The following is a 26,529-nucleotide window of genomic DNA, read 5'->3' on the forward strand; positions in this document are numbered from 1 at the left end:
TCTCTCCCTCTGTCGTCTATCTCTCTCTGTATCCTTCGCTCTCTGCCTCTCTTTCCCTATTTTAATTTCCACTATATATCTCCCTGTCTACCACACCTCTTGGCGACTTCATGTGGAGAGTGTGTATAGTATAGGTATCGTTGTGCTGTTGTTAGGGTTAAGGGTGTCGAGGCCCCGTGGCGTGATGACAGACTACCAGGAGCTCCTACAGACCATCCGGGATCTGCAGCCCTCCAGACTTGGCTACATCGAGATCCTTCAAGAGGAGGTAAAGAGGAACCAGGATGTGAGTGATGACAAATACCTCCGGCAGTGTTGGGGCCAATTAGTTTCAGTTCAGAACGCAAATTGGCAATAAAGTCCATTCAGGATGTGAATTGACGGAATTTAAATTAAATTGACTCCAAACCTGACCTCCACTATCCCTGGTCCCTATCCCTGGTCCCCTCCGGAGCGAGCATAACTTTTCCACAACATATTTGTTGTTCTATGTCTGTCCTTCTCTTTCTCCGCTTCCATTCCTTTCTCAGCATACCTTTTGGCAACTACATGTAGAGAGTGTGTATAGACTCCTAGAGAGTATGTGTATGGCCCCATCCAGTCACATGACAAAACAACGATATGCTATAGAACTGGGTCATTCAGTGCCTTCAGAAAGTATTCACACCCCTTAACTTATTCCATATCTTGTGTTACAGCCTACATTCAAAATGGATTAAATATTTATTTTCTAACCCATCAACACACAATAAACCATAACGACAAAGTGAAAACATGTTTAGACATTGTTGTGGTAATTTCCTGTACACTAAATGAGGAGAGTTTACAAACCACACACAAGTCAGAGTTATATTTTAAAGTCCATCTTTAATAACATGAGCTTCACCATAGCCCTTTGACTCTCAGATCAATTCAGTGTCTATAAATGAATTCTCTGAGAGTGCTTACAAAATAATACTTAGTATCTTTTATAGCCAAGATACACCCCTCTCAAATCACATGACGAACCACAGATCTTAGGAACTTCACAAAGGGCCATTTACTTGAGAGAGGAGTATTCCATAGCCAGGTAGCATTAGCTATAAATTATCATTCAGTTTGGTCTCTTAGACGAGGTTCTACTTCTCATTCTTGGTACTTCATAGTACCAAAACATTACCTCATCCAATGGCATATATCAATTGTCAATTCTAGATACTCCCATCTCAAATACACCCCCTCCTGGACAAGCTCATGGAGGGGAGTGAGCCTCTAGGTCATATACTAGGTTAAGATTCATGCAACATCAGTAGGGTAATACAATGGTTCCAGACACTGCCATACTCCTCCCCCCAATGGGAAAAGGAGGGAGTGACTGGAGTACAGACATGGTGGAGCCCTTCACATGGTTTAGGAATAGTTACAGACACATTAAAATATGAAGACAATGTTCAAACCTGACTTCAAGTATAAAGTAAATAAAACATCTTATTTATCTATGTTACCTAACTAATTCTGATTCTGCTACGACAACATGGACTCCAGGTGAGTGTCATGAGGTGTAGGTGTGCGATCATTGTTGATTATTGCAAGACAACCATTTGTCCCGACTTCCGCCGAAGTTGGTCCCTCTCCTTCTTCGGGAAGCTTTCGGTGGTCGAAGTCGCCGACCTTCTAGCCATCGCTGATCCTCTTTTCATTTTCCTTTGGTTTTGTCTTGCATCACACCTGGTTCCATCCCCATTCATTACATGTTGTGTATTTTTATTTTTTATTTTACAAGTCAGTTAAGAACAAATTCTTATTTTCAATGACGGCCGAGGAACAGTGGGTTAACTGCCTGTTCAGCGGCAAAACGACAGATTTGTACCTTGTCAGCTCGGGGGTTTGAACTCACAACCTTCCGGTTACTATTCCAACGCTCTAACCACTAGGCTACCCCTAACCCTCTGCTCCCCCTCATTGTCCTTGTCAGTGATTGTTTGTTTGTAAGCATTGTGCAAGTTTTGTTCTGGTGTGCCACAGGTTTTTCTACCCATTTTGTATTATTTGTATATTTTGGTTTTCTGAGTTTTTTAGCACTTATTACACTGCTCCGTTTTATACCAAGTTCGATCTCCTGCGCCTGACTTCCCTGCCACCAGCATGCACCCTTACACATTTACAGGTTTTGCCATAGATTTTCAAGTAAATTTCTCATTTTTTCATTTCTCTTTTATGGATGCTTGTACCTGTACAGGAACCAAATCAGTGGAAATTCCAGAGCGCCAACTAATTGTACTCGATACAACTCAAACTTTCATTAAAACTCACATGCAAGGTACTCAATTAAAGCCATACTCGTTGTGAATATAGCCAACATGTCAGATTTGTAAAATGCTTTTCGGCGAAAGCATGAGAAGCTATTATCTGATAGCATGCAGCCCCCAGAAACACACAAAGGGGACGAAAACAAAGATATTAGCGTAGCCGGCGATACCCAAAACGCAGAAATAAAATGTAAAACATTCATTACCTTTGACGAGCTTCTTTGTTGGCACTCCTATATGTCCCATAAACATCACAATTGGGTCTTTTTTTATTAAATCGGTCCATATATACCCAAAATGTCCATTTATGAACACAGAGAAATCAATGGAAAAAGTCACATTTCCCAACGCGACATCATTTTTAAAAATTCATAAAGTTGCCTATAAACTTTGACAAAACACTTCAACCTACTTCTGTAATCCAAGTTTAGGTATTAGTAAACATTAATAAACGATCAAATTGATCACGGAGCGATCTGTATTCAATAGCTAGAAGTTTTCAAAACGAAGTCCATTTTCTCACCGACAGGATGTGCCATTCAGTAATCTGACCAAGGAAAAAGGGCCCTGGAAATCACAACACTGGCGACATCGTGTGGAAGCTGTAGGAATTGCAAGCTCAGTCCCATCATTTATGGCAAGCCATAGACAAAACCGAGACTGGTGGATTGATTTTTTCTTTGTCGATTTAGTGATCAGGTTTTCTTGCGATTTTGACCACGGAACTCGTTCTGTTATAGTCACAGACACCATTGAACCAGTTCTAGAAACTTCAGAGTGTTTTCTATGCACACATACTAATCATATGCATATACTATATTCCTGGCATTAGTAGCAGGATGTTGAAATGTTGCACGATTTTTAACAAAAAGTTTAGAAAATTCGCTGCAGCCATAACAGGTTGTTAACTCGGCCACTCAGGAATTCACTGTCTTCTTGGTAAGCAACTCCATTTTAGATTTGGCCTTGTGTTTTAGGTTATTGTCCTGCTGAAAGGTGAATTAATGTTCCAGTGTCTGGTAGAAAGCAGACTGAGCCAGGTTTTCTTCTAGGATTTTTCCTGTGCTGAGCTCCACTCCATTTATTTTCTTATCCTGAAAAACTACCCAGTCCTTAACGATTACAAGCATACCCATAACATATGGAGAGTGGTACTCAGTAATGGTTTGTATTGCATTTGCCCCAAATATAACAAGTTGTATTCAGGATGAAAAGGTGATTGCCTTGCCAAATTTTTTGCAGTATTACTTTAGTGCCTTGTAGCAAAAATAATGCTTTGGAATGCTGTACAGGCTTCCTTCTGTTCACTCTGTCAATTAGGTTAGTGTTGTGGAGTAAAACTCCAATGTTGTTGATCCAGCCTCAGTTTTCCATCACAGCCATCAAACTCTAACTGTTTTAAAGACACCTTTGGCTTCATTGTGAAATCCCTGAGCGGTTTCCTTCCTCTCCGGCAACTAAGGTAGGAAAGACGCCTGTATCTTTGTAGTGACTGGGTGTATTGATACACCATCCAAAGTGTAATTCATAACTTCACCATGCTCAAAGGGATATTCAATGTCTGCTTTTTATTTATTTTACCCATCTACCAATAGGCGCCCTTCTTTGCGAGGCAATGGAAAACCTCCCTGGTCTTTGTGGTTGAATCTGTGTTTGAAATTCACTGTTCGACAGAGGAACCTTATAGATAATTGTATGTGCGGGGTACATGAGGGGTAGATGAGGTAGTCATTCAAAAATCATGTTAAACACTATTTTTGCACATAGAATGAGTCCATGCAAATTATTATGTGTCTTGTTAAGCACATATTTATTATTCCATTTATTTAGACTTGCCATAACAAAGGGGTTGAATACCTATTGACTAAAGGCACTTCAGCTTTTCCATATTCTTTTTTTTAAACATCTCAAAAAACATAATTCCACTTTAACATTATGGAGTATTGTATGTAGGCCAGTGAACAAATATAAATTTCATCTCTTTTAAATTCAGGCTGTAACACAACACAATGTGGAAAAGGTAAAGGGTTGTGAAAACTTTCTGAAGGCACTGTATATGTGCCACAGTGTCCAAACTGAATGGAAAACAAAACAGCCATGAGGGCAACTGTGTTGACAGCTGAGAGATGGAGACAGAGAGACACATAGCGGCAGAGAGTTAAACCATATGTTTACCATCATCTCATTCATGTAACCTTATCATATTGCAGGTTCTTGTTGATTGGATTAATGTCAAGATTCAATTCAGGAGGAGTGTTATAGAGCAGCAAACTAGACTGCTGATAATGTACCCTTTGAAAGGAATTTTCCCAGAGATCGCAGTCACGGCAGAGGCTGTGCATGTAAGCTCAATTGTTATTTACCTTTAAAAGTCTGTTATAGGGTGCTGCGGATTGACACCTAGCCTGAACCTTTTTTAAAGAAGAGGAATTGTGTGTTGTTGGAATATGTGGGACATTGTGAACGATAAGGTGGGATCTTTCTGAAGGTCTCTGTCACGTCTCTCTGCAGAGGCCTCTGGAGAGGACTATGCTTGAGGAGGAAAGCGAGGATGGCACAGGCAGGCCACCGTCCACAGCACAGCCGCCTTGTGGAAACACCAACCTATCGACAGTGCCCTACTCTATCCCCCGGGCCCTGACTGTCTCTCCTAGCCTAGGAGGGCTCCCTATCACACCCGAGTTAGCTGGGGTGAGTCTGCACTAGCAACATGAGCTGGTCACTTGACACCTGCTGCTTCCAATTGCTGTGTTTGTGTGTTTCACTGTGTGTGAGTGTGTATGTGTGCATGCCAGAGACAAAAGAGCAGCAATACAGAGACCTTATTTATTCATGGTCTTCTTAAGCAATGGATTGAGTTAGCAAGTGTGGTCATCTGAAAACAAGTTAACAAGGTCTTTTACTACAGCCAAATTATCTGGAAACTGTTTTTGGGTAGTTGCTTTCTGTACAGTCTCTGTTGCCATCTGTCAAAACTAGGACTGTGGAGGTCATTACATTTTGTCAGCTGGTTATTGTCAAGCAAATAACTTCCGGTCTCACGGTAATTAACCATGAATTAACATAAACGCATTTAGCATCTCCTGGATTCCACGCATAGCCTACAAGCCACTGATGCAGACCTTTGAAACATCTACATTTAAAAAAGTAGTAATAAATCCATGTAATAGACTACACCATCACAATAAACCCATTATTTTTTTAGACAAGGCTAAAGAAACACTATGATATGAAGAAAATGTTGCGTATTTCAGAAGAACAGAATAGCATACTCCGAGCTGTCCTTATGTTAGGGCCTAATATGGCGTTGCCATGTGGCTGTGGGCTACACTAGTTCAATCAGCAAAAAAGATTTGATTAGAATTTTGGGGCATTATTTTATAGTATGAATAATACAATTAAACATAGCTGAATATTGAATATTGAATATTTTCTCCAAACGATTTCCGAGGGAGTGTACATGTGGCTATTCGGTGTTGAGCAGTTAACAAAGAAACACATCCTCATATATGCTTAATTTGGAGTTATTTATGCAACGTTAGTTCTGATACAAACGTTGGGCTATGTGTTTTGATTTTTAAAACATTCTAATGCATTCATGTCTGCATGATGCGATTCTAATGATGATTTGAAAAAAAGCAGCATGAAAAGCATAAGCTCCGCTCCTTGTGCAGGCTGCCCACACTTCATCAGTTTCATCAGTTTCTCATTCACAATTTGACAAGCACTTGATAATATTCTCACCAGGCCTCAAATCTCCTGGCGCATCCCCCATGTGTGTCATCAAAAAAATGCTCATGCCTTTTACAGCCAAAGTGGCCATTGTGCCATTGGGCTGAATATATTCATTTTAATTCCCTTCTCCCAGCAGCCTGCTCCGAAGCACCTCTCACTCAAAAGGCGCTCTCAGATATTTCAATTCTTATTAGCCAATACCAGTCACTTGATCGGGTCGTTCCCACAGCCATCTCACCTCCAAAGTAGGCTACAAGTGAAGACAATCAGGGACGCAACTGTGAGCGTCCCTCTTATCGAATTCCAACGTGCATATTGAAGATGTTAGAAGCATTGTCCACATTTACATCACTAGACTACTATACCTTATAATACAAAAGTTGACCTATTCTATTGCTTAACTTGTCCTTCTGCGCGAAAAATAAATATTCAAAACATACTCTGGGACACTCGTGGGATGCGATAGATCACAAATTAATACAACCACTCGCATCAAAAAAAAAGTTTCAAAACAATCAGGCTGATGCAACAGATCAGAACATTTAGCTTAAAATGTTGATAAACTGTTTTTCCACATGTTGTTACGTTACAGCCTTATTAAAAAATGTATTACATTTTGTTCCGTCATCAATACCCCATAACTCCGTCAGGTTGGATGGGGAGCGTAGCTCCACAGCTATTTTCAGGTCTCTCAAGAGACGTTAGATCAGGTTCAAGTCCGGCTGGGCCACGCAAGGACATTCAGAGAATTGTCCCGAAGCCACTCCTGCGTTGTCTTGGCTGTGTGCTTATGGTGAACCTTCGCCTCAGTCTGAGGTCCTGAGCACTCTGGAGCAGGTTTTCATCAAGGATCTCTCTGTACTTTGCTCCGTTCATCTTTCCCTCCATCCTGACTAGTCTCCCAGTCCCTGCTGCTGAAAAACATCCCCACAGCATGATGCTGCCACCACCATGCTTCACCGTAGGGATGGTGCCAGGTTTCCTCCAGACCGGATGCATGGCATTCAGGCCAAAGAGTTCAATCTTGGTTTCATCAGACCAGAGAATCTAGTTTCTCATTGGTCTGAGTCCTTTAGGTGACTTTTGGCAAACTCCAAGCGGGTTGTCATGTGCCTTTTACTGAGGAGTGGCTTCCGTCTGGCCACTCTACCATAAAGGCCTGATTGGCAGAAGTGCTGCAGAGATGGTTGTCCTTCTGGAAGGTTCTCCCATCTCCACAGAGGAACTATGGAGCCCTACCAGAGTGTCTATAAAGTTTTTTTAGGCTACTAATGACCATCAGCAGCATCAGAGCTTGGAGAAGCCTAGTTACCATGTGGAATTTGACTGTGGTCATGACTCGTGACCGCCAGTGTGGTGGTAATACGATCACCATAACAGCCCTCGTCTAAACAAATGTGAATCGTGCATGGACGGACAGGGACCAGAAAAAGGCTGCGCATTTCTAATAGGCCCATTTTTTTGGTCCTTAAAGCCACCACATTGGCCTATTTTCTTCCTTGACCCGAACACATTATTTGCCAAATAATGATACTTTTGCACAAAGACCCCAGTTGAGACAGGCCCACTGGGCGAAAGATGGACCAGCCCATCTGACATTTGCCAAAACTGTCCTTTGCCTTTTGCCTCTCTAAATAAGTAGACATTTACCTAGAGTTGAATTACAGAGGTAGAGTTTAGATTAGAAATATATAAAATAGATGTCAAGCTCTGGTAGAGGATACGTATTTTTTGTCTTTCAGAACCTCAGGAAGATTTTGTTCGGCAATACTTTTTACGTCTTCAACTATGAGTGGAAGAAGTCCTTCTTCAAATTCAGGGAGCCCTACTCCAACCTATCCTATGCCTTGGAAGCCGAAAGAGTGAGTAAACAAACAGTGTGTGTGTGTGTGTGTCTCAATCTCCCCTTCTTCCTGAAGTGTGCACTCATTCAATATGAAGCGAACAAGTGCACACTTCAGAAGAAAGGACTGATTTATTGGGATTACAACCAGTGTTGAGGAGGGGAACTTTGAAACAGGGTGGAGAGACTTTGGTCAAGAGTAGCAGTGTGACTTTTGATCATTGAAGGATAATTGACTTGAATAGACTAGTAAAACTTGCCCCTACAGAACCAAAATATTTTTTAAAAACCCTATATGCTAAATATATATGTTTTTATAGTCATCATAGTGAAAATACTTGCATTTAATGAACTCAGGTTGATGGTGTCAACAGTTGATGTCAACAGTTGTTCTTAGGAAGCTCTGTCTTCCCCCAATGAATTCAATATCAACCGCAGTGTTTTCAGGTCCCCATAGACTTTACACTGGGCCAGTTTCTACATGCCAAGTCAGTTATTGTTGATATGGTACACACTGCCCTTCCCATCAAAACAAATTATTTAAAGAGTATTGAAGGCATTAAAAGGGATAGTTCACTTTTTTAAAGTTAAGCAAATGTTTTGCATACGTCGGGTTTGGTTGCATCCAAACCATTTGAAATCCAATAGTTGATTTATCAACCTGCGCCATAAATGCTATCCAGGAGATTCTGGAGGCTGCTAACTAACCAGCTAACAAACTTAGAAAAGGTATGAATGAAATGGCAGCACTGTATGTTGTTTACTATCATTCTAACCATGTAGAATTGTTACCTTTTTTACATATACCCAGAAGAATCAAATGCAGAAGAATCAAATGCGGTTATAAGAATTACAACAGCCGTAGGCAGCATTGTAGATGGTTTCATAAGGGCCTCATTAAGGTGATGAACTAATCACAACGGCACGCCCTGTATTTTTGCCCAATCTGAGTCTAATTTAAGAGATAGTTATACCTGTCAAATAAATGCGATGATGACACAGTTGTTATCTCAGACAGAGGATCGACTGTTGATATTCCTACAAGCTGAAAAGATCAGACCATTATATAACAGTTGCAATCGGAGACCAGGGTCTTATGTGTAGTTCTGAAATAATGCCGCCCCCCTCCTTGTGACGCCTCAGTCCTAAAACCCATACTGCTACACGTACATGTCTTCATTAATGAAATGTAGCCCTACCCCTATCTCTTACTTAACTGTAGTAGGATTAGGTTCCACACACTCATTGGGTAATGGGGTATGTAACTTCTTTGTCCAATTTCAGTGAGTCGGATGTCGAGACCCTCTAGACTAGAGGTTAGCCCAAATCCATCAACTGAGATAGACTGCTAAGCTGTTTTCTGGGTGTGAAATCATCAATCAGTTACACCATTAGCCAGTTGCTGCTAGACTTAATTATAGACCAGTGTCACCATTATCTCAGGATGTGTCAAGGTGTCTGGTCTCACATAATAAGGTGATTTAATGTTTAGTGTTAAATGTGACTTAATGTTAAACGGCTGCCCGTACAAGATTAGGAACGAGAATTAAACCATGACTCGGAAGGTAAATTAGCGATACTGTGAAGGACCTTCCTCAAACAGGGATCTCGTTGTAGGAAAGGTTCCTAAAGTCATAATCCATTTATTTTTCTTTAAGGCCAAACTCAAGGCATTTTGCTCAACAGTAGTTTCAATGAAACAGCATATTTTTTCTTTAGGGAGGATCCCGTGCCATTCAAATGGTGGTCCAAGCGAACATTATCAAATACTTGCTCTTCACCCGCCAGACCAACTCAGACTGTTGCAGACTGCAAAGGTGAGAAAATGGCTCAAATTTGACCGAATCAAGTCAAATGAAACCCATTCGAACGTCACCCAACAAGAAACAGTCAAATTCATTTTCACACTATGCCTGCTCCTTGGACATGGATGGGTCGGAGGCCATAGTCTTAGCCCTGCGTCTCAATAGTCAGTTTTACCGTAGCATGCACTTGTTCTCTTCCCTTAAAAGGAAAGGAATGATAAAAGAAATATGGATGAAACTTGTCTTACACCATTACAATGCATTTACAGTTGAAGTCAGAAGTTGACATACACCTTAGCCAAATACATTTAAACTCAGTTTCACAATTCCTGAGAATTAATCCCAGTAAACAAAAAAAAAAAAAAGAATCGCTGTTTTAGGTCAGTTAGGATCACCACTTTATCTTAAGAATGTGAAATGTTAGAATAGCAGTAGCGAGAATGATTTATTACAGCTTTTATTAATTTCATCACATTCCCAGTGGGTCAGAAGTTTACATATACTCAATTAGTATTTGGTAGCAGTGCCTTTTAAATTGTTTAACTGGGTCAAATGTTTCGGTAGCCTTCCACAAGCTTCCCACAATAAGTTGGGTGAATTTTGGCCCATTCCTCCTGACAGAGCTGGTGTAACTGACTCAGGTTGTTACGCTCATTTAAAGATGAATTAGACCAAGGTGCAGCGTGGTAGGCGAACATCTTACTTTTATTGAAAAAAACAAGAAAAAACAAACAAAGTTCTGCAGGCTTTACAGAAACTAACAAGATCAAGATCCCACAAACTAAGATGGAAATCAGGCTGCCTTAGTATGATCCCCAATCAAAGACAACGATAGACAGCTGCCTCTGACTGGGAACCATACCCGGCCAACAAAGAAATAGAACACATAGATTGCCCACCCAAGTGACACCCTGACCTAACCAAACATAGATAATTAAAAGGATCTCTAAGGTCAGGGCGTGACACAGGTTTGTAGGCCTCCTTGCTCACACACGGTTTTTCAGTTCTGCCAACTTTGGAAGTATGCTTGGGGCCATTGTCCATTTGGAAGACCCATTTGCGACCAAGCTTTAACTTCCTGACTGATGTCTTGAGATGTTGCTTCAATATATCCACATAATTTTCCTATCACATGATGCCATCTATTTTGTGAAGTGCACCAGTCCCTCCTGCAGCAAAGCACCCCCATAACATGATGCTGCCACACCCGTGCTTCACGGTTGGGATGTGGTTCTTCGGCTTGCAAGCCTCCCCCTTTTTCTTCCAAACATAACAATGGTCATTATGGCCAAACAATTATATTTTTGTTTCATCAGACCAGAGGACATTTCTCCAAAAAGTACGATCTTTGTCCGCAAACTGTAGTCTGGCTTTTTTATGGCGGTTTTTGGAGCAGTGGCTTCTTCCTTGCTGAGTGGCCTTTCAGGGTTATGTCGATATAGGACTTGTTTTACTGTGGATATAGATAATTTTTCCTCCAGCATCTTCACAAGGTCCTTTACTGTTGTTCTGGGATTGATTTTCACTTTTCGCACCAAAGTATGTTCAGCTCTAGGAGACAGAACGCGTCTCCTTCCTGAGTAGTATGACGGCTTCGTGGTCCCATGATGTTTATACTTGTGTACTATTGTTTGTACAGATGAACGTGGTACCTTCAGGCATTAGGCTCCCAAGGATGAACCAGACTTGTGGAGGTCTACAATTTGTTTTCTGAGGTCTTGGCTGATTTCTTTTAATTTTCCCAAGATGTCAAGCAAAGAGGCACTGAGTTTGAAGGTAGGCCTTGAAATACATCCACAGGTACACCTCCAATTGACTCAAATGATGTATATCAGAAGCTTCTAAAGCCATGACATCATTTTATGGAATTTTCCACGCTGTTTAATTAAAGGCACAGTCATCTTAGTGTATGTAAACCTCTGACCCACTGGAACTGTGATACAGTGAATAAGTTAAATAATCTGTCTGTAAACAATTGTTGGAAAAATTACTTGTGTCATGCACAAAGTTGATGTCCTAACCGACTTGCCAAAACTATTGGAACTTTTGGAACTACCCATCCCGGATCCGGGAGAATTGTCATCAACTACACTAATTAGCATAGTGCACCGGTCAAAAAATATTACTAGAAAATATTAATATTCATGAAATCACAAGTGAAATATAGTGAAAACACAGCTTAGCCTTTTGTTAATCACCCTGTCATCTCAGATTTAGAAATTATGCTTTACAGACAAAGCAAGACAAGCGTTTGTGTAAGTTTATCGATAGCCTAGCATATCATTATGTCCAGCTAGCAGCAGGAAGCTTGGCCACGAAAATCAGAAAAGCAATCAAATTAACCGTTTACCTTCGATGAGCTTCGGATGTTTTCACTCACAAGACTCCCAGTTAGACAGCAAATAAATGTTCCTTTTGTTCCATAAAGATTATTTTTATACCCAAAACACCTCCGTTTGTTGGTCACGTTATGTTCAGAAATCCACTGGAAATAGCGGTCACAACAACGCAGAAAAAAAATCCGAATTATATCCATAATATCGACAGAAACATGGCAAACGTTTTTTATAATCAATCCTCAAGTTGTTTTTCAAATATCTATTGGATAATATATCAACCGGGACAATTGGCTTTTCAGTAGGAGCGAGAGGAAAAATGACTACCTCTGTCTTTTACGCAAGAATCACTCTGAGAGCCCTCAGCTGGCCACTTACGCCATGTAGTCGTTTACGCTCATTCTTCAACATAAAAGCGTGAAACTATGTCAAAATGATATAGACACCTTAGGGAATACGTAGAAAAGGAATTTGGTTGATATCCCTTTCAATGGCCAATAGGGGTGCATAGGGAACACAACAGTTTCAAAATAAGAGGCACTTCCTGATTGGATTTTCCTCAGGGTTTCGCCTGCAATATCAGTTCTGTTATACTCACAGACAATATTTTGACAGTTTTGGAAACTTTAGAGTGTTTTCTATCCTAAGCCGTCTATTATATGCATATTCTAGCATCTGGTCCTGAGAAATAGTCGGTTTACTTTGGGAACGTTATTTTTCCAAAAATAAAAATAGTGCCCCCTAGTTTCAAGAAGTTTTAACAAGAAATTTGTGGATTGGTTGAAAAACGAGTTTTAATGACTCCAACCTAAGTGTGTGTAAACGACTTCAACTGTAAATGTGTGAGGAGGAGTGAATGAGTGTACACTTGGGTAGAAAGGACAGACCATTAAGACAAAGGAGGAAAAAGTGAAGAGACTGTTGACTGTGCTCTCTCCCTCTGTCTCTGCTCCTGCCCAGTCTGAGTGAGGTGGGTGAGAAGGAGCAGGAGAGGGCCCTGGCCGTCGCTCTGACTGACATTCTGTGGGCAGCTGGTGAGGAAAGGAGCGCCACCATCTCCTTAGTGACATCAGACTACTGTTTCACCCCCCACCTGGACTACAAACTGGACAACTTCACTGAGAGAGTATGGCCTCCATCATAAGTTGCATGCCAGGGCATGATCCACAAAGCGTCTCAGAGTAGGAGTACTGATGATAAGATCAGGTCCTCCCACTTATTCATCATGATTTAAATGGCAACACTGATCCTAAATTGATTCTACACCGAGACAGTTTATGAATAGGGGTCCAGACCTGAAATAGCCTGTGGTCATCTTGGAATAAACACACCCATTGGGTAATGGGGTATGTAACTTCTTTGTCCAATTTCAGTGTGTCGGATGTCGAGACCCTCTAGACTAGATTCTAGCCCAAACCAATCAACTGAGATAGACTGCTAAGCTGTTTTCTGGCTGTGAAATCCTTTATTCATATATCATGACAGTTCTAGTTTTCACCATCACTAAACCTTCTGCTGGACAATAGTTGGCAAATGTCTCTAGTGTGTAGTGACATCCATCCTGTGTACTGAGAATTTGTTTTTCACTCTATTTCCAGCTACAGCTTTTTAGTTTCAACAAGAAAGAGGATGCCAAGAAATTTGTCCATGAGCACATCCAGTGTGTGAGTAAACAAGTAATTTTTAGCTAATATGTGGGTAACATTTCCTACTACTGGCTGCCCAGATTCCAGAGTTTCTGGACCAATACAAAAATGTCCTGTTTTGGATAGTGTCATGTTTCTTCCCCCCCCCCTTCCTGCCTGCAGTTTGAAGATGAGGGGAGTCATGGAGTCATCTTGTTCCTCTACAGCTTAATCTTTTCAAGGACTATCACCAGGTATACAACCACCAGTCCAATACGCCGGTGTTCCATCAATTGAAAGCAATTGATGGTTTAGGAGAGACCGTAATCCACGCTTTGGATTTGTTTACCGAGCCACTGTTTTTTACATTTATTTATTTTTAAAATGTAACCTTTATTTAACTAGGCAAGTCAGTTAAGAACAAATTCTTATTTTCAATGACGGCCTAGGAACAGTGGGTTAACTGCCTTGTTCAGAGGCAGAACAACAGATTTCTACTTTGTCAGCTTAGGGATTCGATCTTGCAACATTTTGGTTACTGGTCTAACCACTAGGCTACCTGCCTCCCCACTGTTACCAACCACCAGGGCTTGACTTGGAATGAAATATGTGCTGATACTCATTTTGGTTGCCGGTATTGTTTATATTTAGGTGCAGGAGCTCCACAATAATGCTGTGCTAATATTTTATGAGATGTGCAGGAGCTCAAGCAGTAAAACATTTGAGGTGCCGGTACTCAGTACTGGTGAGCTCCTGGCCAAGTCAAGCACTGCCAACCCCTGACTATAGCATTTTCTAACCAAAACCCATTGGAATGTACCCAATATTGGCAAGTTAAACAATTCAAACCCAAAGAGTGGATTACAATCTTGGCTCTATTTTAACAAACCTAACGCGATGGTAAATCTTAGTGCTGGTGGTAGCGTTATAGGTTCGGGGGTGTATCAGATTATTATTATCTATTTTCACAACCTGAATTATGGGTGCATTAGCTGGCACTGGCACGAAAGTGCTTGGTTTTGATGAGGGGAAAAGTTGTAGGTGTGTCGAGGCTTGACCCCTCACTGACTAATCAGAACATACTCCATGGCTAAATATGTGGTTGCTTCATGTTGTCTTTCATGTATTTCTTTTATTTTCATTTAACCTTTATTTAACTAGGCAAGTATTGCGGTGTCATCGACTACAATTCGAAGTAACAAAATGTAGGCCTATGCCATATTTGCTAAATATGTTGGACATATTTGCAGTCCACATTGTTCTAAATAATTTCATGGCTTCATGATGGAAATATGCTATTAAACATAGCATTCCCACTCAGGGGCAAAAGTCTGAGGGGGGAAAAAGTACGTGATGATGGCTGGGCGGGTGGAAATTGGAGAATACCTCTTGAGCTGGCTGGTTTTTCTAAATAAACTAAATATGGTTCTCCGCATCTCTGCTAATGTCTGGGTAAAAGATTGAAAGGACATTTAGTACATTTAGTAATTGCTTGCTTTTCTAAAGTGTACTAACCTTGCCAACCTTGCCAGGAAACAAAGACGTTACGCGCTTGGCGCCGACAGAGATGGTCTCCCAGCTTCAGGTCATTAGAAAACTATGCAGTTATTTGTTTATTTAATGTATTATTTCTTACATTGTTAGCCCAGGAAATCTCAAGTGTTACTACATACATCCAGGAAGAACTATTGGATATAAAAGCGATGACAACTTACCAACATTACAACCAGGAATACATCTTTCCAGAAGTGGATCCTTTGTTCGGACCTCCACCCTGGACATGCAATCTTATCCCAGAGGTCGACCCAAAACAACGCGATCACCGCAGGAGAGGCAGAAGGAGCGGACCACTGGTCAGACTCAGAAGGCGAGCACACCATCCACCGCTCCCGAGCATATTTCCCGCCAATGTCCAATCTCTAGATAACAAGGTAGACGACAATAGGGCACGAGTTGCCTTCCAGAGAGACATCAGAGATTGCAACATTCTCTTTTTCACAGAAACATGTCTCACTCGGGATATGTTGTCAGTCAGTACAGCCACCCTGTTTCTTAATGCATCACGCTGACAGAAACAAACATCTCTCTGGTAAGAAGGAGGGCGGGGGTGTATGCCTTATGATTAACGACTCATGGTGTAATCACAACAACCTCGTCGGCCCTGAAAGAACTTCACTGGACTCTACGTAAACTGGAAACCATACATCCTGAGGCTGCATTTATTGTAGCCGGGGATTTTAACAAAGCTAACCTGAGGACGAGACTTCCTAAATTCTATCAGCATATCGAATGCGCGACACAGGCTGCTAGCATTCTGGATAATTGCTACTCTAACTTCCGCAATGCATACAAAGCCCTCCCCCATCCTGCCTTCGGCAAATCGGACCATGACTCCATTTTGTTGCTTCCAGCATATAGACAGAAAATAAAATAGGAAACGCTCAGGTCTGTCCAACTCTGGTCTGACCAATCGATTCCAAGCTTCAGGATTGCTTCCATCACATGGACTGGGATATGTTCCGGACAGCCTCAGACAACAGCATTGATGTATATGCTGACTCGGTGAGCGAGTTTATTAGCAAGTCCATTGGAGATGTCGTACCCACGGTGACTATTAAAACATTTTCTAACCAGAAACCGTGGATTGCTGGCAGCATGCGAGCAAAACTGAAAGCGCGAACCACCGCTCTTGATCATGGCAAGGCGACTGGAAATCTGACCTAATACAAACAATGCAGCTATTCCCTCTACAAGGCAATAAAACAAGCAAAGCATCTGTATAGAGACGAAGTAGAGTCCCAATTCAATGGCTCAAACACGAGACGTATGTGGCAGGGTCTACAGTCAATCACAGATTACAAAAAGAAAACCAGCCCCGTCGCAGACATCGATTAAACAACTTCTTTGATCGCTTTGAGGACAATTCAGTGCCACTGACACGGCCTGCAACCAACGCCTGTGGGCTCTCCTTCTCTGTAGCCAAAATGAGTAAAACATTTAAACGTGTTAACCCTTGCAAGGCTGCCGGCCCAGACAGCATCCCTAGCAGCGTCCTCAGATCATGCGCAGACCAGCTGACTGGTGTGTTTACAGACATATTCAATCAATCCCTATCCCAGCCTGCTGTCCACACATGCGTCAAGATGGCCACCATTGTTCCTGTTGCCAAGAAAGCTAAGAAAACTGAACTAATCGACTATCTGTCATCATCAAGTGCTTTGAGAGACTAGTCAAGGAGCATATCAACCTCCACCATACCTGATACTCTAGACCCACTCCAATTAGCTTATTGCCCCAATAGGTCCACTGACGATGCAATCACACAATCACCATCACACTGCACACTGCCCTATCCCATCTGGACAAGAGGAATACCTATGTAAGAGTGCTGTTCATTGACCAGAGCTCAGCATATATATATATATATTATTTAAAATGAAACCATCTTTTAAATAGGCTCTGTCTAAATACAGTTACAGGCACCATATTGGCTCCCCGTGGGCATATGATATTAAGACAACTTAGTCTATGGCGGGTTTTACGCACATTTGTACTTTTCACAGGAGCTGGAAAAATATCCAATGTAAAGATAAAGGGGTAATGTACACACCATTATACTGCTCCCAAATAAATATACAGTATGGCTATAGCCTACCATCGGAAATGATATGGCTCGTATGACTTTTCCACATGAAAGGTAAACAGGCAAATATAGCCTACAAGTGGATGTTATGAACTTGAGTGAAGACCCAAAAGCGGTTTTAACAGAAAACAGAGTTCTTTAATGAAAAACAGGAATGGCATAAATCCTCTTCCAACGTTGTCAGCGGAACAAAAAGAACGTTAGTATAGTGCAGGATGCACCTGCCAGGCAGACTTCGACAGGACAGGACAAGGTGGAAGCAAACGAGACGACAGCTTGCTTCTGGCATCAAAAAACACAAACAAGAATCAGACACTGAAAGTAGCAGGAACAGAGAAAGAAATAGAGACCTAATCAGAGGGGGAAGAGAGAACAGGTGTGAAAGAGTGAATGAGCTAGTTAGAGGAGATGTAGAACAGCTGAAGAATGAGAGACAGAGAAGGTAACCTAAAAAGACCAGCAGAGAGAGAGAGTGAAGAGAAAGGACAGGAACAGACATAACAAGACATGACAGTACCCCCCCACTCACCGAGCGCCTCCTGGCGCACTCGAGGAGGAAACCTGGCGGCAACGGAGGAAATCATCGATCAGCGAACGGTCCAGCACGTCCCGAGAGGGAACCCAACTCCTCTCCTCAGGACCGTACCCCTCCCAATCCACTAGGTACTGATGACCACGGCCCCGAGGGCGCATGTCCAAAATCTTACGAACCCTGTAGATGGGTGCGCCCTCGACAAGGATGGGGGGAGGGACGAGCGGGGGCGCGAAGAACGGGCTTAACACAGGAGACATGGAAGACCGGGTGAACGCGACGAAGATAGCGCGGGAGAAGAAGTCGCACTGCGACAGGATTAATGACCTGGGAAATACGGAACGGACCAATGAACCGCGGGGCCAACTTGCGAGAAGCTGTCTTAAGGGGAAGGTTCTGAGTGGAGAGCCATACTCTCTGACCGCAACAATATCTAGGACTCTTGGTCCTACGCTATTAGCGGCCCTCACAGTCTGCGCCCTATTACGGCAAAGTGCCGACCTGACCCCCTTCCAGGTGCGCTCGCAACGCTGGACAAAAGCCTGAGCGGAGGGGACGCAGGACTCGGCGAGCTGAGATGAGAACAGCGGAGGCTGGTACCCGAGGCTACACTGAAAAGGGGATAGACCGGTAGCAGACGAGGGAAGCGAGTTGTGGGCGTACTCTGCCCAGGGGAGCTGTTCTGACCAAGACGCAGGGTTACGAAAAGAAAGACTGCGTAAAATGCGACCAACAGTCTGATTGGCCCGTTCGGCTTGACCGTTAGACTGGGGATGAAAGCCGGACGAGAGACTGACGGAAGCCCCAATCAAACGGCAAAACTCCCTCCAAAATTGAGACGTGAACTGCGGGCCTCTGTCGGAAACGACGTCAGACGGAAGGCCATGAATTCGGAAAACATTCTCGATAATGATCTGAGCCGTCTCCTTAGCAGAAGGGAGCTTATCGAGAGGAATGAAATGAGCCGCCTTAGAGAATCTATCGACAACCGTAAGAATAACTGTCTTCCCCGCTGATGAAGGCAGTCCGGTGATAAAATCTAAAGCGATGTGAGACCACGGTCGAGAGGGAATGGGAAGCGGTCTGAGACGGCCGGCAGGAGGAGAGTTCCCAGATTTAGTCTGCGCGCGACAAATCGACGCGCGTCACGTTCCCGAGTGGGCCACCAGAAACGCTGGCGAATGGAAGCGAGCGTACCCCGAACGCCGGGGTGGCCGGCTAACTTGGCAGAGTGGGCCCACTGAAGAACGGCCGGACGAGTAGGAACGGGAACGAACAGAAGGTTCCTAGGACAAGCTCGCGGCGACGGAGTGTGAGCGAGTGCTTGCTTTACCTGCCTCTCAATTCCCCAGACAGTCAACCCGACAACACGCCCGTCAGGGAGAATCCCCTCGGGGTCGGTGGAGACCTCAGAAGAACTGAAGAGACGAGATAAAGCATCAGGCTTGGTGTTTTTGAGCCCGGACGATAAGAAATAACAAACTCGAAACGAGCGAAAAACAGAGCCCAACGAGCCTGACGCGCATTAAGTCGTTTGGCTGAACGGATGTACTCAAGGTTCCTATGGTCAGTCCAAACGGCAAAAGGAACGGTCGCCCTCCAACCACTGTCGCCATTCGCCTAGGGCTAAGCGGATGGCGAGCAGTTCGCGATTACCAACATCATAGTTACGTTCTGACGGCGATAAGCGATGAGAGAAAAACGCGCAAGGATGGACCTTGCCGTCAGAGAGAGAGCGCTGAGAAAGAATGGCTCCCACGCCCACCTCTGACGCGTCAACCTCAACAACAAACTGGCTAGAGATGTCAGGTGTAACAAGAATAGGAGCGGATGTAAAACGATTCTTAAGAAGATCAAAAGCTCCCTGGGCGGAAACGGACCACTTAAAGCACGTCTTAACAGAAGTAAGGGCTGTGAGAGGAGCTGCCACCTGACCGAAATTACGGATGAAACGACGATAGAAATTAGCGAAGCCCAGAAAGCGCTGCAGCTCGACGCGTGACTTAGGAACGGGCCAATCAATGACAGCCTGGACCTTAGCGGGATCCATCTTAATGCCCTCAGCGGAAATAACGGAACCGAGAAAAGGGACAGAGGCGGCATGAAAAATGCACTTCTCAGCCTTCACATAAAGACAGTTCTCCAAAAGGCGCTGGAGGACGCGTCGCACGTGCTGAACATGAATCGAGAGAGACGGAGAAAAAATCAGGATATCGTCCATGTAAACGAAAACAAAAATGTTCAGCATGTCTCTCAGGACGTCGTTAACTAGTGCCTGAAAGACAGCTGGAGCGTTAACGAGGCCGAAAGGAAGAACCCGGTATTCAAAGTGCCCTAACGCCGTCTTCCACTCGTCCCCCTCCCTGATGCGCACGAGATGGTAGGCGTTACGAAGGTCCAATTTGGTGAAAAACCTGGCTCCCTGCAGGATCTCGAAGGCTGAAGACATAAGAGGAAGCGGATAACGATTCTTAACTGTTATGTCATTCAGCCCTCGATAATCCACGCATGGGCGCAGGGACCCGTCCTTCTTCTGAACAAAAAAAAACCCCGCTCCGGCGGGAGAGGAGGAGGAGACAATGGTACCGGCGTTGAGCGAAACCGACAAATAATCCTCGAGAGCCTTACGTTCGGGAGCCGACAGAGAGTATAATCTACCCCGGGGGAGTAGTTCCCGGAAGGAGATCAATACTACAGTCATACGACCGGTGTGGAGGGAGAGAAGTGGCCTTGGAACGACTGAACACCGTGCGCAGATCGTGATACTCCTCCGGCACCCCTGTCAAATCGCCAGGCTCCTCCTGTGAAGTAGAGACAGAGGAAACAGGAGGGATAGCAGACATTAAACAGGTTACATGACAAGAAACATTCCAGGATAGGATAGTATTACTAGACCAATTAATAGAAGGGTTATGGCGCACTAGCCAGGGATGACCCAAAACAACAGGTGTAAAAGGTGAACGAAAAATTAAAAAAGAAATGGTTTCGCTATGATTACCAGAGACAGTGAGGGTTAAAGGCAGCGTCTCACGCTGAATCTTGGGGAGAGAACTACCATCTAAAGCGAACAAGGCCGTGGGCTCCCCTAACTGTCTGAGAGGAATGTCATGTTCCCGAGCCCAGGTCTCGTCCATAAAACAGCCCTCCGCCCCAGAGTCTAAGGCACTGCAGGAAGCAGATGAACCGGGCCAGCGGAGATGGACCGGAAAAGTAGTGCGTGATCCAGAAGGAGAGGCCTGAGTAGTTGCGCTCACCAGTAGCCCTCCTCTTACTGATGAGCTCTGGCTTTTACTGGACATGAGGTGACAAAATGACCAGCGGAGCCGCAGTAGAGACAGAGGCGATTGGTGATTCTCCGTTCCTTCTCCTTGGCCGAGATGCGGATACCCCCAGCTGCATAGGCTCAGCATCCGAGCCGGCGGAGGAGGGTGGCAGTGATGCGGCAGGTGGCAGTGATGTGGAGAGGGGAGCAGCGGAGAACGCGAGCTCCTTTCCACGAGCTCGGCGACGAAGATCAAACCGTCGCTCTATGCGAATAGCGAGAGCTATTAAGGAGTCCAGACTGGAAGGAACCTCCCGGGAGAGGATCTCATCCTTAACCTCGACGAGGAGACCCTCCAGAAAACGAGCGAGCAAAGCCGGCTCGTTCCAGACACTTGAGGCAGCGAGAGTGCGAAACTCAATAGAATAATCCGTTATGGATCGATTCCCCTGACATAGGGAAGACAGGGCCCTGGAAGCCTCCTCCCCAAAAACAGAACGGTCAAAAACCCGTATCATCTCCTCCTTAAAGTCTTGATACTGGTTAATACACTCAGCCCTCGCCTCCCAGACTGCCGTGCCCCACTCACGCGCCCGTCCGGTAAGGAGAGAAATGACGTAGGCGATGCGGGCTGCGCTCCTGGAGTAAGTGTTGGGCTGGAGAGAGAACACCACATCACACTGAGTGAGGAATGAGCGGCACTCAGTGGGCTCCCCAGAGTAACACGGCGGGTTGTTGATCCTGGGCTCCGGAGACTCGGAAACCCTGGAAGTGGGCGGTGGATCGAGGTGGAGTTGGTGAACCTGTCTTGTGAGGTCGGAGACTTGGACGGCCAGGGTCTCAACGGCATGTTGAGCAGCAGACAATTCCTCCACGTGTCTGCCTAGCATCGCTCCCTGGATCTCGACGGCGGAGTGAAAAGGGTCCGGAGCCGCTGAGTCCATTCTTGGTCTGATTCTTCTGTTATGAACTTGAGTGAAGACCCAAAAGCGGTTTTAACAGAAAACAGAGTTCTTTAATGAAAAACAGGAATGGCATAAATCCTCTTCCAACGTTGTCAGCGGAACAAAAAGAACGTTAGTATAGTGCAGGATGCACCTGCCAGGCAGACTTCGACAGGACAGGACAAGGTGGAAGCAAACGAGACGACAGCTTGCTTCTGGCATCAAAAAACACAAACAAGAATCAGACACTGAAAGTAGCAAGAACAGAGAAAGAAATAGAGACCTAATCAGAGGGGGAAGAGAGAACAGGTGTGAAAGAGTGAATGAGCTAGTTAGAGGAGATGTAGAACAGCTGAAGAATGAGAGACAGAGAAGGTAACCTAAAAAGACCAGCAGAGAGAGAGAGTGAAGAGAAAGGACAGGAACAGACATAACAAGACATGACAGTGGATGCAGCACCACAGCGATCGGAATTCCCACGATTTGACAGTTACTGTAGGTCAGAAAGTGGAAGATGCATTTGTTTTTACAAAATGATACATGACAAACAATAAAAAGTATTTTTAAATAACTTGATGTTCCTGAACAGGCTTCTTATAGTGCAGCCACTGACACCTTTCATACAATGGGTGTCACACATAATGACTCCAAACTTTTCAAAGAAGCTGGACATAAATTAATGTCCAATATAAATAAAAAAGGTAAATGCAAACTGTTTTGCTGCTCGTGATATTTTTATAAAATATTGGTGAGGTACATAAGGCTACTGTGTGCGCCTCCTCATGCAAAATCAATGCCTTAACCTTATTGCGTTACCACTAACACCAGCTTTTGGTCGACCTTAAATATCCCTAGTTGTGCTGACTGAAATTGGCATATTGGCGCACATTTTTAAGGTCACACCTCAAATATTTCCAAGTTTCTTCTTAAGTATAGAGTTAAGAATCCTTTTTTTCCCCTTAAGGTTTTGTGAATCTGGGCCCTGATGTTACGGTTAAATTGCAGAGCCTGATGTAAGAGTTGAAAAATGTTAGTTTGCCAGTTTTTACATGACGAAATTGCAAACCAACGTGCGTTTGACACTTGCGACTCCGTAGCGACAGCCACAATGCACCAACCATTTAATGATAGGTGCATTGTGGTTTGTGAATAATTCAGGAAATGTAAAGACATTTAATACATTATGTTCTATGTAAGGAAATACTTTGTGGTGTTACACACCATCCTGACAACAATATAATTGAATAATCTGGACATTTTCTATTAATCTCATTTTTGGAGAGAAAAGATTAACTCACTAACTAAATCAAGGCATCTTTTTTTGGAAGGTTGAGGGAGGATCTTGACTGTACCACCTCCCACTTGCTTCATTTGAGCCTTGGCAACTTTGTGTGTCGTCAGGTAAGTGTGAGGAGTGTTTCTTTGTGGGCCATACTCTTGCTTGTGGGCTTCATGCACAAACAGCACCTTGCTTTATTTATCAACAGTTGCTATAGCAGCAACACCTTGCTTTACCAACAGTTGATAGCAGCAGGCAGCACAGCAGTTTAAAAGAGCCTGCTTTATGCCCTCCCTCAAGATAGACCTCCTGGCATAAATGTGTTATTGTGCAAAAACAGATTCCATTATATCATTATATACAGTAAATAGCTATTGCTTTGTATTGGAATATGGCTTAGCCATCACACAAGCATCATGCGTCTGCTGTGTCTCTATGTATTCACCAGGCACTGATGAATCTTCTGCTAACTGGCCGAGCCAGTCCCAATGTATTCAATGGAACTCTGCAGTGTGGTGACGACGGCAGCCCTCTGGAGAAGCCTCTACACGGGGTCCTGGCTCGCAGCGCCGTAGGCTACCTGCACTGGAGCCGCGAGCTGCTGGAACGTACAAAGCTGCCCATGGTACAGTAACAGTGCCTTCCTGTCTTTTTGTAACTGCTGCTAATCTCAGCACCCAGAACCGAATCTCGTGCACACTCGCCAGCTAATTATTAATTTTGTCATGAGACAATAACCTGCTGCTGACCCTGCATCTACTGCTCTACAGTCTCTGTTTGTCTGTCTGCCTGCCTTTGATCTGTTGATCAACATCACTCTTCCAAAGTTATCATGGTGGTCCCACAGGCACTAAACTGTCCATACTTTCTCAGCCCGTCCTTTGATCTATCATTCGTCATTTATGGGCTGAGGCTGAGCTACCGATATCCATAAAGCGTCGCAAAGCAGGAGTGCTGATCGAGGATCAAGTTTGCCTTTTAGACCAAGTCTCCCCAATTTTAACAAAGCTTAAGACTACATGGACATGGGGGACCTGATTCTAGATTAGCACTCCTACTCTGAGATGCTTTGTAAATATTGGGTCCAGGTGTAGATCTCATCTGTGCCCTATTGCGCCCTCTAGGTTGGAAGCATGCTGAAAACACCAAAGTTGCCCATTTGGGTGTGCAGTATCAATGGCACCTACAGCGTCCTCTTCAGTCCCAACCGCTCCCTGCTCTCTGACTGGAAGATGGAGCACCTGTTCCACATGTACTTCTACAATGGCCAGCCATCGCAACAAAGCACAGCCCTGCTGACCATTGGTAGGTTGGACTACATGCACATGTATCTCTGACTATCATTTGATATATTCACATACATTTACCTCAATATTGAGTATAATATAATGTATCATGTGCATTTTATTGCATCTTAATAATCTATAGGTCTAATTGATTACACTTTTGCTTATCAAAGCTAAATGATGGCTTGAGTGTCAACTCACAAGTAACAATGGGCATAGGGCCCAGAATTATTCCCTGCTTACACCTATTCAAACCTCTCAGATCTACACAAGTGCCTAGAGGTTAGGGACTAGGGGTTGATTTGGGATTCAGCACCCATGTCTTTACTGTTAATTAACACCTATCTTGTTCCAGACACTCACTCCCACCACTGGGAGGTAGGGATCAAGGACACCCAGGGAGACCCAGAGAAGAGGTTTCCCTCTGTAGAGATGGCCGTTAGGACCAAATGGGAGGGAGCTGCCATCGACTGGAATGGAACCATGCCTTTTTTCTGAACAGGGAGGATACTTGATGATCGTAGTGTTCTGGATTCCTAATAATTTTTTTACGCATCCTTTTGTCTAGTTTGAAGGCGCCCTTATGCTACCAACCACAAAAAGTGTGTTTGCAACTTTTACAGCTTAGGCCGGGATTCAATCCCATCATGCTTTGCGGAAATGCACTATTTAATGGCTATATCCCTGCGTTCACAGTAAACACCACATATACAGTATGTCAGCTCAATTGGAAATGACCTTTAAATGGAGCATTATCAATAAATGCAATCGGATCCCGGTCAAAGAAAGATAAGAGGTCAATGTAAAGAATTTCTTAGTGTGTAATATTTGTCAGGCATTCTATTGTACTTTTTTATAAGATGTTCTGTAAAATAGGCCTATACTTTAATGTTGTTGAGCCATCATAGGATACCCACGTTATTCAAAAAACAATACCTGCAGAATTACATTTATTGACAGTTTGAGAAGCTGTTTAATTGAGTGAGTATATTTACATGTCTTTTCAATACAGCATAACTATTTCTAGTATTTGTGGCGCAGCCTACATTTGTCAGTTTTGTCTGTATTTTCTTGGTGTCATCGTTAGCCTAATATTTTGATAAGAACTTGGGTTAGTAGGCTTATTTGAAAATTGTGATTTCAAAAAAAATATATATATGCCTATTATAGCCCCAAACCTTTTCCAGGCATATATGAAATTTGGTTTTGCGGTCATTGTAATCTATAGGGATTTTACAGTGCCTTCGGAAAGTATTCAAACCCCTTGACCTTTTCCATAATTTGTTACGTTACAGGCTTACCCTAAAATTTAGTGTTTTTTTTCCTCATCTACACACAATACCCCATAATGACAAAGAAAAAAAACTTTTTATTTTTTTATTTTTGCAAATAAAAATAAAATAAAGAACTGAAATATACATTTACATAAGTATTCAGACCCTTTACTCAGTACTTTGTTGAAGCACCTTTGGCAGTGATTACAGCCTTGAGGCTTCTTGGGTATGGCACTACAAGCTTGGCAAACCTGTATTCGCAGAGTTTCTCCCATTGTTCTCTGTCTCTGTTCTCAAGCTCTGTCAGGTTGGATGGGGAGTGTTGCTGCACAGCTATTTTCAGGTCAAGTCCAGGCTCTGGCTGGGCCACTCAAGGACATTCTTCACTACCATGCTTCACCGTAGAGATGGTGCCAGGTTTCCTCCCATCTCCACAGAGGAACTCTAGATCTCTGTAAGAGTGACCATTGGGTTCTTGTTCACCTCCTTGAACAAGACCCTTCTCCCCAATTGTCCAGTTTGGCCGGGTGGCCATCTCTAGAAAGAGTCTTGGTGGTTCCTAACTTATTCCATTTAAGAATGGAGGCCACTGTGTTCTTGGGGACCTTCAATGCTGCATCATTTTTTTGGTACCCTTCTCCCGATCTGTGCCTCGACACAATCCTGTCTCGGAGCTC

At 43.6% G+C, this 26,529-nt stretch overlaps 1 protein-coding gene across 1 annotated transcript; it reads left to right on the forward strand.

The window, feature by feature from the left end:
- On the forward strand, positions 1–25,607 carry mindy4b (MINDY family member 4B). The gene is made up of 11 exons (XM_064982685.1): positions 1–286; positions 4,800–4,979; positions 7,766–7,885; positions 9,586–9,683; positions 12,968–13,133; positions 13,606–13,671; positions 13,816–13,886; positions 23,342–23,414; positions 23,741–23,917; positions 24,417–24,597; positions 24,934–25,607. Exons 1-11 carry the CDS (start codon positions 185–187, stop codon positions 25,074–25,076), a joined length of 1,377 nt encoding a protein of 458 aa, XP_064838757.1. The 5' UTR covers positions 1–184; the 3' UTR covers positions 25,077–25,607.
- Positions 25,608–26,529: the final 922 nt, after the last annotated feature.

The sequence above is a fragment of the Oncorhynchus masou genome, chromosome 13, assembly GCF_036934945.1.
Source record: "Oncorhynchus masou masou isolate Uvic2021 chromosome 13, UVic_Omas_1.1, whole genome shotgun sequence".
Lineage (NCBI taxonomy): Eukaryota > Metazoa > Chordata > Actinopteri > Salmoniformes > Salmonidae > Oncorhynchus > Oncorhynchus masou.